Source organism: Galeopterus variegatus, unplaced genomic scaffold (genome assembly GCF_000696425.1).
Source record: "Galeopterus variegatus unplaced genomic scaffold, G_variegatus-3.0.2 Scaffold2009, whole genome shotgun sequence".
NCBI classification, from domain to species: domain Eukaryota; kingdom Metazoa; phylum Chordata; class Mammalia; order Dermoptera; family Cynocephalidae; genus Galeopterus; species Galeopterus variegatus.
The window spans coordinates 301,701-314,064 of NW_007728120.1; the positions used below are offsets into that span (position 1 = coordinate 301,701).

The 12,364-nt window shown below is 43.7% G+C and overlaps 1 protein-coding gene across 1 annotated transcript in view; it reads right to left on the minus strand.

Annotated features, from left to right (window-relative positions):
• The window catches only part of SNUPN (snurportin 1), a 20,441-nt gene that overhangs the window by 7,044 nt on the left and 1,033 nt on the right, over positions 1 to 12,364 (minus strand). The window contains exons 2-5 of the mRNA XM_008580056.1: positions 10,138 to 10,300; positions 7,320 to 7,461; positions 2,000 to 2,104; positions 1,670 to 1,766 (exon numbers count right to left, since the gene is read on the minus strand). Coding sequence (XP_008578278.1) covers positions 1,670 to 1,766; positions 2,000 to 2,104; positions 7,320 to 7,461; positions 10,138 to 10,295 — 502 coding nt within the window. The 5' untranslated portion in view covers positions 10,296 to 10,300. The remainder of the gene's footprint in view (positions 1 to 1,669; positions 1,767 to 1,999; positions 2,105 to 7,319; positions 7,462 to 10,137; positions 10,301 to 12,364) is intronic.

Sequence of the window (12,364 nt, forward strand, 5' to 3'; positions counted from 1 at the left end):
GGCATTTTCTCCCTTGGGAGACGCTTAAGTTTGAAAACAAGTAGTCTTTCATTTTAGTTTATAACTACGTTTTGATTCTTTTTTTTTTTTTTTTTTTTTTGGTGGCTGGCTGGTAGTACAGGGATCTGAACCCTTGACCTTGGTGTTATAACACTGTGCTCTAACCAGCTGAGCTAACTGGCCAGTCCTACAACTAGTTTTTGAGTTCCTACCATAGGCACTGTGTCATGTGGGGAATACTAACTATAAGTAGTCCCTTCCTTTAAGGAAGTTACAATCCAGTTAAGGAGATAAGATGATCACAGAGGAAAGAATCAAGAGCTGAATTATATAGCATACAATAAAAGCAACAGAAGTTCTAGAAAGAGAGATTGGAGCAGCAGGAAATGCTTCATGGAAGAGATGCTATATAAACAGTCTTCCGGGATCAGGAAGATTTAAATAACAGGGCAGAGAGGAGGAGGGAGGGCATTTCAGATCTGATTACTGAAGTGGCATGAGCAAAGGCCAAGAGGCAGAATGAAGTGGGTACATGTGGAGAGCAAGGAGGCAAGCCAGCTCAACAGAGGGTGGGTATGGGGAGTAAGGAAAGACACGAGGACGGCTGGGGCAAAGCCTGCATGTGCCAGATAATAAAAGCAGATAGGGAAGTTTGGGCTCAGTACAGAGGGCATGAGGAAGCACTAAGGGAGACTGAGTCAGCAAAGAAGAGAGCAGAGTTTGGGCCCAGCTCTGCCAATTCCTTGCTGAATGACTGTGGGCAAGTTATTTAACCTCCATACCATAGTCTGCTTAGCTAAGCCCAGGTGGGAGGGAGAAGCTAAGGTTAGGACAAAGATAAAGGAGAAAAGTTAATTTGTCAGAGAAGCCCCAGCAACAGCTGACTGTACCATTATACTTGGCATTCTCTCAGGGACACTTGCCCCAAAACTTCATCTATTATCTCATAATGAAAGTCCAAAAGTATGTTGACCTTAATTCAGGGATTTACAGCCCAGCAGGCCTCACAGGGCTGTATCTATGCTACAAGTGAGAAGGCCTGACCTTGAAGGGGAGGATGGGGTGAGTCCAGGGGCCAGGATGGTGTCTATACATAGCTTCAAAGGTATGCTTTCAAAGGGGGTCTTCATTTTTCTTTCTTTCTTTCTTCACCCTTTCTTTCTTTCTTTTTTGGCAGAAGTGTTTTCCTTTCCTTTTTTTGGGCAGCTGGCTGGTAATAGGGATCGAACCCTGGACCTTGGTGTTATCAACACCATGCTCTAATCACCTGAGCTAACTGGTCAGCCTTTTTTTTTTTTTTTTTTTTTTAAGGCTAGTCAAGTGAAGCAGTGGGAGTGGAGAAGGAACAAAGAAATCTTTAAGTGGTTGTGATCAATTACTTGTACATACCATGGCACATGGATGGCCTCAAAGTGGGTCTTTTTTTTTTTTTTTTTAAAGATGACTGGTAAGGGGATATAACATGCATTCACACCACGCTCAGCTAGTGAGCCAACCGGCCATCCCTATATAGGACCCGAACCCGTGGCCTTGGTGTTATCAGCACCGCACTCTCCCGAGTGAGCCACGGGCCAGCCCTCAAAGTGGGTCTTTAAAACAACTAACCAAGCAACTAACTCTGTCTTTTACTGATAATAAAACTTAATAAATAGACATTTCATGTAGGTACCTTTTGCCGTTGTTGAGTTTCGCCTGTTGCCTCCTGGCAGAAGGGAAGAAAACCTGTTGACACAGTAGCCACTCTTGGTGTAGGCACTGGTAGAACCCTGTGTGGAGAGTCACCATTCTTGTGAGGCAGCCAGGCCCCCCACCCTCCTGCTTCTCATTCTGCAGGGTGTCAGCAGTCCAAAGAGGGAGCTCAACAAATCTTTCCTGAAGGAAAGTGTTTCAAGCCCCATTCCAGGCACAACGTGTGTGGCAGATAAGGAAAATAGAGCACGAAGAATCTCTCCATTACAGACCAGGCCTACTGGCATGGGGGCAGGACGCAGCTACTCACCCTGGAGGCCACGATAAGAGCTCTTTTTCCAATAGGACACACGACCACAATCCATTCCTGCCCCAAATCTGAAGGAACATCAATTAACCACTCAGACAGCATCAACTGGGAACACAAAAAAACAGTGTTAACAGTGGCCGGTTAGCTCAGTTGTTTAGAATGCAGCCTTGTAACATCGAGGTCATGGGTTTGGATCCCTGCATTGGCCAGCTGCCAAAAATAAAAAAGGTGTTAGAGATCAGCAGGGTATGCTACCTGAATGTTTACGAAGACAAAGCATTCATGTCCTACATATATAATAAAAATGTGAGTGGAAGAATGAGGGCAGACAAAGCTGACAGCAGGCCCTCCACCCACATGGTCTCGGCAGCCAGGCCCACCTCCTGCACGCGCGGCAGGGTGAAGGCCGCTCACTGAACTTCAGCTTTTCTCCTGCCTGTCGTCATCTGCATCCACAGCAACCTCACTACCTCACTTCCTATATCAGGGTGGTGGGACCCTCTTCCTTTCCTTACCTTGCCCACCTCCTACTATTATCATAGCTATTACATTCTAGGAGCTACACCTCAGAGATAAGTAAGGTCACTGACCTTGAGATGCTCTTAGCTCAGACCATCATTTCCCAAACTGACGTCCCAAATATTGTACTAAAGGATGTTAGGAAATCTGCCTTAAAACAAACAAATGAATAACAAAAAAACCCCCGAGCTGTTGTGAAATTAATTTGGGAAAATGAACTCTTCCAGTCATAGTCTCACCCATCCATATAAAGACTTCGTTCCATCAATGAATCCCTCCCACTGAATCTTTCACCTCTGTTTCCCCTTAGACACTCATCCCGCAATCTTAAAAAACAACCAAAAAAACCTTTGTTATTTGGCATTTCTGTGAAGTATTCCACATTCTCCTATTTTTTAAAACTATTTAATATTTTTTGATGCTGCCTTCCCACCCATTCTGACACCCTCAGTCCAGAACTGTTACCCGACAGCCCTGCTAAAGGCTATCAGTGACCTCCTCGCTGCCAAATCAGTCTCTTCCCTCACCTCCTCCCTAGCTTCCCCTCTCCACTCCCTGCTCTGTGTGATGCTTCCAGACACATTTTCCTTCTAGACACATGTTCCCTTGGCCCCGTGACACAGTGCTATTCTGTTTTTTCCTCTAACCATTTCTCCTGACTCTCCCCTAAAACATGTAATTTTCAGGGGGCTGATATAGTTCCCCCTTCTCTCTTAGATGCTGTCTCCTTAGGAGTGGATCTCATCTACAGCTTTACTGGTCACTTCTAAGAGGATGACCCCTAATTCTTCATCTCCAGACTTCTCTCCCCTTTCCTCTAGACCTATTCGCCAGCTGTCCACTTGGTACCTCTTTTACTGCTTGTCCTCTCTGTACCTTAAACTCAGCACATCCTGAACAAGATTCACTACCTCCTGTTGCCCAAGTACTTCCCACCACGAAACACCCACCCTTCTCTGTCTGTATCTCGTGATCCTGTTAATAGCACTGCCACTCTCTCTGTTACTGAATCTTAAATTCAAGTCATAACCAACCCTCCCTTACAGAATGATAGTAATATAACACCAAAAGCATAAGGAACAAAATTAAAAATAGATAAATTAGACTACATCAGAATTAAAAACTCTTGGGCTGGCTGGTTAGCTTACTGACAGTATGGTGCTGGTAACAACAAGGTCACAGGTTCAGATCCCCATACCAGCCAGCCACCCCCGACCAAAAAAATTAAAAACTCTGTGGGCCAGCCCGGTGGCACACTGGAGAGTGCGCCACTTGGGAGCGCAGTGGCACTCCCGCCGAGGGTTCGGATCCCATGTGGAGACCGGTTCCTGCTCACTGGCTGAGCGCGGTGTGGGCGCGACACCGAGGGTTGCGATCCTGTTACCGGTCAGTAAAAAAGACAAAAAGGAAAACAAACAAACAAACAAACAAAAAAAACCTCTTGTGTGCTGCCAACAATACCACCAAGAAAGTGAAAAGACAACCTAAAGAATGGAAGAAAATATTTGCAAATCACACATATGATAAGGGACTTGTATCTAGAATACATTTTTAAAAACCTCTTACAATTCAATAACAAAAAGACAAATAACTCAATTAAAAAATTGGCAAAGGATTTAAATAGGCATTTCTCCAAAGAACATATACAAATGGCTGATAAGCACATAAAAATATGCTCAATATCATTAGTTACTAGGGAAATGCAAATCAAAACCACAATACACCACCTCACACCCACTAGCAAGCCTATACTTTTTTTTTCTTTCTTTCTTTGGTGGCTGGTCAATAAGAGAATCCGGACCTTTGACCGTGGTGTAGAGAACACCGCACTCTAATTAACTGAGCTAACTGGCCAGCCCTATGGCAATACTTAAAAGGACAGATAATAACAAATGTTGACAAATATGTGGAGAAATTGGAACCTTCGTACATTGCTGATGGAAATGTAAAAGGGTATAGGCACTTTGGAAAAGAGTCTACCAGCTCCTCAAAAGGTTAAACTTACTTATCATGTGACCCAGCAATTCTACTTCTAAGTACATACACAAGAGAAATGAAAACGTATGTTCACACAAAAACTTGCACATGCACATTCACAGCATCATTATTCATCACAGCCCAAAGTAGAAGCAACTGAAATGGCCATCAACTGAGAATGAATAAAATGTAGTATATCCATACAATGGAATATTATCTGACAATAAAAAAGAGTGATACATGCTACAATATGGATGAACCTTAAAAACTTATGTTAGGCTAGCCATTTAGCTTAGCTGGTTAGAGCACAGTGTTATAACACCAAGGTCAAGGGTTCAAATCCCCACACCCGCCAGCCACCCTGCCCACAAAAAAATAAAAAACCAACAATTTCATGTTAAGTGAAAAAATGAAAGGAAAAAAACAACAAAAACAAACAAAAACCTTTAAGTAAAAGAAGCCAGTCACAAAAGGACACATATTGCATGATTCCATTTACATGAAATATCCAGAGTAGGAAAATCCATAGATGCAGACATTAGATTACTGGTTACCAGGGGCTGAGGGGAAGATGGAATAGGAAGTGACTGCTAATGAGTATGGGGTTTTTTGGGGGGTTTTTGGGGTTTTTTTTTTGTCTTTTTCATGACTGGTAAGGGGATCACAACCCTTGGTGTGGTGTCGCCTGCACCGCGCTCAGCCAGTGAGTGCACCGGCCAGTCCTACATAGGATCCGAACCCGTGGCGGGAGCGTTGCTGCGCTCCCAGTGCCGCACTCTCCCGAGTGCACCACGGGGCCGGCCCAAGTATGGGGTTTTTTGGGGGTGATGAAAATGTTCTAAAATTGAGTAGTAGTGATAGTTGCACAGATCTGTGAATATACTTTAAAAAAACCACTTGAACTGTATACTGTAAATAGGTGAATTGTGTGGTATGTGAATTATATCTCAATATAATTGTTTAAAAAAGTAGTAGTAGCAGCTAATACTTGTGGGGCATTTATTATGAGCTCTGGGCTAGGTATTTAAGTACACTAGCTCATTTAGTCCTTCTAACAATCCTATGAGATAAGTACTATTACTATCACCCATTTTACAGATAAGAAACCAGGGACTTAGTGGGTAAGTAACTTGTTCAAGGTCAATACACAGCCTGACTTTGAGGACAGGTCTATGTGACCTCGGAGCTTAGATCTTTAATCAATTTTCATACTGCCTCTCCTATCTAATCCACTGCCAAGTTCTTTCATTCTATCTAGCAACAGTTCTCACAGTCATGACCTCTTTTCCTTCCCACTTTCAGGCACCTGTCATCAAATAGTTTTGGCAAACAAAATCTCCCCGGCAGCCTCTTTCTCTTTCAGCCTCTTCTTTTTTTTTTTTTGTCTTTTTTCGTGTCTGGCAACAGATCGCAACCCTCAGTGTCGCGCCCATACCGGACCGGGACCGGCAACGGGATCGCAACCATTGGTGCTGCGCCCACACCTCACTCAGCCAGTGAGCGGGAACCGGTCTGCATGTGGGATCCGAACCCTCGGCGGGAGGGCCACTGCGCTCCCAAGCGGCACACTGTAGCAGTGCGCCACCGGGCCGGCCCATCCTTCAGCCTCTTCTGCACACTGCTGAGGAAGTCATCACAGGAAGCCCCAATTCTGTCCCTGGCTTAAAAATTCTCAGTGGTTCCCCACAATCTGAACATAGTCTAAAGCCCTGCACATATTTTTGGGGCCCTTTACATCTCTTCTGCTGTACTGCCCCCAACTCTATGCTGCTCCATCTTTACTAGCCTGCAAAACGCTCCTGAACGTACCATATACTCCTTTCCCACTTCTGGGTTCTTGCTCAGCCTGTTCCTGCTTTCTGGAATGCTCTGCACCTCTGTCTATCAATATCGCCCTTCTAGGCTTCCTCCTCTTTCATTAACCCTTCTATGATTTCACACCCCTGCCTCTTCCTGGTTGGAAGGAATCTCTGTTTCTTATAGCAAAAATCATATACTACACTTATTCCAAAAGTGCAGGGGCTATTTCTGGTCCATGTCTATCTTCCCCACAGCATAGCCTAGTTTAACACAGAGCAGGTCCTTCAACAATGCTTGCTGAATAGGACTGAACTGTCCTTTGTCACAGAGAATATTATCTGTGCTGTATTTGAGGCAGAGAAAGGGGACTGGTGGTGGTGGGGTGCACCCAAGAACCATATTCTAGAGGCAGAGGAGGATTCTGAGGTGACAAGAAACTGGGGTTCCAGAGACCCCTGCCCCCAACTTGGACCCATACCCTGCTTTCTGGAATACCTGGACTGCCTGGAGAACAACGATAGTCTCCATGCCTGCCTTCTCTATGGTACCACAAGCCATGCTGGCTTCCTCTCTGGATCTAACAGTGCATTTAGTCAAGTTTGTTATGGCCTCAACCTCACCTTGGCCAACAGGCTGGTCTGGGGTGGCTGGGCAGTCGCACTTCCCCACCTGCCACCACCTGACCGTGAAGATCCAAGACTGGCTTTATAGCATATACCTGGGAAAGACTACCAACCAAGGAAGTAGGGGGGCAGTGCTGGGCTGGGCAGGCCCAATCTGGAACAGCTGGGCAGTGACTACTAAAACAATGACAAGGACATGGAGTCTGTTATTATATCAGTAGCTCAGGGGTTTTCTGCAGTGGGTTGGCAACCCCTGTTAACAGCATGGGTAGACTCCACCAGTGATTCCCACAGCCCTGCCGCCACCTCCTCTCTTTATGGCAGCACTTATTTCAGTAGGCTTTGACCACACAGTAAAGAGAGTGAGACTGGTTGGGTCTGATCATCTCTGGATCACTCACTTGATTAGCATAGCGTTTTGGTAACTTCTTGCCAATGTCAATGTCCATTTCATCATCTTTCTTATCTTCTTCCTCACTCTCCATCCCTGTCCAGTCATCTTCAGCCAGTCTTCTGGCATGGTTCACATAATCCAGCCGCTTGCTGGAGAAAAAAAGGCATAAGAAAAGGTCTTCATGACTTTTAGAAAGACACACTACAATGTGACAGATTACATTTAATTCAAAGGCTCCAAATTTGGAAGCAACTTGGAGATTCTGGTGAGAATAATAAATTGACAGAATTTCCTTTGCAAGGCTAAACTAGTGACCATTACGGGGCTGGCCTGTGGCTTACTTGGGAGAGTGTGGTGCTGACAATACCAAGTCAAGGGTTAAGATCTCCTTACCAGTCATCTTTAAAAAAACAAAACAAAACAAAACAAAGAAAAATAAATAAGTAAATAAACTGGTGACCATTTCCACACAGATCCTAAATAGGGAACCCTTCTCTCTCTGAACGCACTCAGCCGTCCTCAGAGTTTCCTAAGAATGGCTAAAGTGAAATATTTAAAGGAATTTCCAAGGTTCCCTAGCTGGAAAGGCTGACCCCACCCCACCCTAGACCCTATCCCACCTTACCCCACTCCAAATCCCACCCCTACCCCGGTGAGAGTTGACACTTCCCTCCCTAGCAGATACCTTGTCTGAAGACCCCAGGGATGAAAGAGAAGAAACTCTGAGATGCAGTGAGAAGTCTACAACAAGGACAGCTTCTGGGGCTTTCCACTTCCCACAGCTTTCTGAGGAGAAGCCAGGCCTCTCTCCAAAGCCTGTCTAACTTTCAAAAAAGACCACTTAGTTTACAATTTAATTTTTTACTTATTTGTTTCCCTTTATCTTTTTTTCTTTTTTTGGTGGCTGGTTGGGGTTCCAAACCCTTCACCTTGGTGTTAGACCACCACACTCTAACCAACTGACCTAACCAGCCAGCCCCAATTTTTTTTTTTTTAACTATGTATTCCAGAAAATTTGGGAAATTGAGAAGGAAGAAAAAGAACGTTTTCGAGCCTAATTGTTCCAAAAAGATTTGGAAATACCACATAACCTCCTATGCTTGATTTCCTCCTAAGGCAAGAATTCAACCACTGAGGCAGTGACACCAACACAGCTGGCTTCTTCCTAAACACACACAACAAGTGCACATTCACACAAAGGTGCACACCACAGAGAACAGATGAATGCACAATGATCTTTTATTTAAAAATAAAGGAGAAGGCCAGCCCGTGGCTCACTTGGTAGAGTGCGGTGCTGATAACACCAAGGCCACGGGTTCGGATCCCATATAGGGATGGCCGGTTTGCTCACTGGCTGAGCGTGGTGCTGACAACACCAAGTCAAGGGTTGAGATCCCCTTACCGGTCATCTTTAAAAAAAAAAAATAATAATAATAAAATAAAAATAAAGGAGAGCTGGTATACTGGTTCATATGCAAAAGGATGAGTGTCTGTGGTTATTTCCCAGGTGTTATTTGTCATCTTTAGAGAAGGAAACTACCCAGATGTTCATCAGTAGGCGACTAGTTAGATTACATTATGAACTATCTACTCAATGGAATATCTGGCACCATAAAACAGGAAAGTTGTGGCACTTTATGAACTGATATAGAACCTCTACAAAAAACACTATTAAATGTGCAGAACAGTGTATAGTACACTACTACTTGTGTTAAAAAAAAGGGGGAGGGGGTCCTAGTAAGTTAGCTCGTTGGTTAGGGCACAGTGTTATAACACCAATATCAAGGGTTCAGATCCCCACACCGGCCAGCCCTCCCCCCCCAAAAGGTTATGTGTACATACAACCACACACACCACACACTTGCTCATATCTGCACAGAATATCTTTGGAAAGATATGCGAGAAACTAACACAGAAGTGGAACTGCATGGCTAAGGGACAGAATTCGGAAGAATATTTTTTCACCACATACTCCTCTATATTGTGAACTTTTAACCATATGAACGTATTTCCTATTCCAAAATAATTAATTATAATCTTAAAAAGGGGAGTGGGGAGAGGAGTAATCTGGGAATGTGATCTGCAAGCAACCCAGAGGCTGTAGAGAACCATCTCCGTTAAATATATCCAGTGATGCAGCAGTGGGCAAAATGCAGACTGCATGGAAACTGTGCAGCTGTTAATAGCTTTTCCTAATCCCTATTCCTTAATTTATGACCCAGAAGAGGCCCATGCTGCACTTGAGAATTAAAGGACAGGACCTGCGTTCAGAGCAGCTCAGCCTCAAACACTCCTATCCTGTTCTCCTTCCCTGTTTGTTCATCTTGGCATTTAGAATTAAGTGTACAGAAGACATTTCCTCAGATTCCCTGTGGAATTATTTGTCTTGAACTCCCAAGGGCTCCACAGAAACATTTGGGCTGAAGGCAGACGGGAAGACCACACCAATACCAGAATTCAGAGTGTGGAGAAGCCACATATAAGCAACCCAAGGAATGTGGGGAGTGGAAGTCTGGGCGTGGCTTCACAAGTCCCTACATTACAAAGCTCAGTACTGCTGCCAGGAGAAAAAGAAAAATTTAACCAATAATTGTGCTTTTGCTTTCAAACTTTAGTGTCTCCCTACTTCCTCACCTTTCCTAAGGCCTGGGTATGAGGGATGACTACCTATGCCAGAATTTACCCCGCACAATCTTGTGAGCAGGAAGATTAATGTACAGTGGGTCTACTTTGAAGGAGGTTCTGTAGAGACAAGCCTAGAACCTCCTGAATGGTTCACAGCTCCCCGCCTGGAGAAAGAAGCCAAGGAGTTAAAACATCCTTACGATTTCTGCAGTTCCAGTAACCGGCGGCGCCGCTCACTCTGCTCCAAGGAACAGTACTTGGACTTGTACTGGGACAGGCGGGGGTGGGGGGCAGCTGTGCTGTTCAGATCTTGAGACACAGAAAAGCTATTAGCCAGGGCTTGACTCAGCTCTTCCATCTTCCCTACAAAGGAAAACATAAGAAAATGGTTCACTCATTTCATATTATCTCCTTGTATAAGCAGTTATGATGGCTACATTCCTAAAAAACCTCACTTAATCCAAAATCATAATTGTTTCCATGGGAAAAAAAGTTAAAGGGTAAATGAGTTACATATTAGCAATAATGTTATTTCCTACAGATATTTCAATAATCATTTTGATAGCTTTGAGTGTAATGATAGAAACTTAAACATCAATCACTAATTCACCCCATAACTGAATCTTTTTCTTTTTGTTAAATATCACCATGAGCCCTGTCATTAATTCCTTACCACCACTGACATCTAGTGATGTGATCAAGCATCTAATTTCTTCCAGAGTGATTCTAAATAGCCATCACTCAAAAACTAATATAACTCTCTGGTGCAAATTTTATCCAGTTGTTTGTTTAATTCTCTAATAAATGCCAGCTCATATTAAGAAAATTTGGCTCTAGGCGAAATATTGGTTCTGGAGCCCCTGGAAGACAGGAGGAGGCAAAAAACCCAAACATGGAAATTACTTTCTCATTTTACAGTTTTGTTTTATCATGTACTTTTGGGTGGGCAGAAGGAAGGTTTCAGGGCTACCTATGTGGGACTCACTTATAAAAGAGCTAGGATGTGAAAGGCTTTCTAACAGGTAACAGCAGCTGCTCCAGGAATGTGAAGGACTTACATGTGGTATGGTACCTTAGGGAGACAGGGAATAGATGTCATATTGGAGACAGACTATCCAGGAGGGCACTAAGGAATGGGAGTGGAGAGAGGGTGAATTCACACTTCATTCACACTCCTGTGAATGAAGGTATAAGGTAAGGCACAAGGACTCACCCAACGGTTAAAGGTGTGCCTCAGACTCAAGAGGGACATTTATGAGAAATCTGACTCACACAGATGTGCTGGCCCAATCCTTTAGTTCTAGTGCAAACCAGAGGGTACCTCCAGTGCTTAAACTCTGTTGGGTCCCAGGTCAGGTCCCTGTGCTCTGAATACCAAAACGGACAGGTTCATCCCAGACCCTCCATTGTTAAAAATACAACTCGAGCTGGCTGGTTAGCTCACTTGGTTACAGTGCAGTGTTATAACATCAAGTCAAGGGTTTGGATCCGTGTACTGGCCAGCCACCAAAAAAAATTAATTTTATTAAATAAAAAATACAACTCCATAGGCCTCTACTTGGCCAATTAGTTACTTTCCATTGTGCACCTGAAGTCAGGTTTTTTTCTTAATTTGAAGCATTAGATGATTTTTTTTAACCTGAAAGGAACTTTTCAAAAATTATTGTTAAATACACATAACATGAAATTCACCATCTTAACTTTTTTGTATTATTTATTTTTTAATTTTTTAATTTTTTGCAGCTGGCCAGTACAGGAATCCGAACCCAAGACCTTGGGGTTATAAGGATGGCTCTAACCAACTAAGCTTAACTATTTTTAAATGTGAGTTCTGTAGTGTTAAGTACATCTTTTCATCTTCCACGGCTGAACCTCTATACCCTTTAAACATGAAAGGAACTTTTTCGTAGTAGATAAGATTAACATATTATTAATATGAACCTAAGGTGTGTCAAAATATGTGTAATACAACCAGGGGGGCCATAGTGGATGATGGTTGAGGCTCTGTAATGAGTACATATAGGTATGCTAAACAAACGAACCATCCATAACAGTATATATTTTCTCTACTTTTCTGTAAGTTTGAAAACTTCCATAATAACATTTTAAAAAAATTCATTATGTCTTCGGTTCACCAAAGTAATGACCAAATCTAAAGCACCTTTATTAGGCCTTATCATGCTTTATCTCGGGGTGTGCTCTCACTCTACCAAGAACCACAAAATCCTTAAATCTGATGCTTTGGGTACTGGGGCAGCTCCCTGTTCTTCATGGCTGCTCTTGACTGGCTCCTACTCTTTCAGTCTGTTCCTTAGAGGATGCTGTCTCCGAGTGTTCTGACCTTAGCCCAGGTGGTCTAACTCCGCAAGCGAGACCCGCCCAGGGCCCTCCCCCGCGCTCCAGACCCCCTGCCCCCCTGCCCCCTCC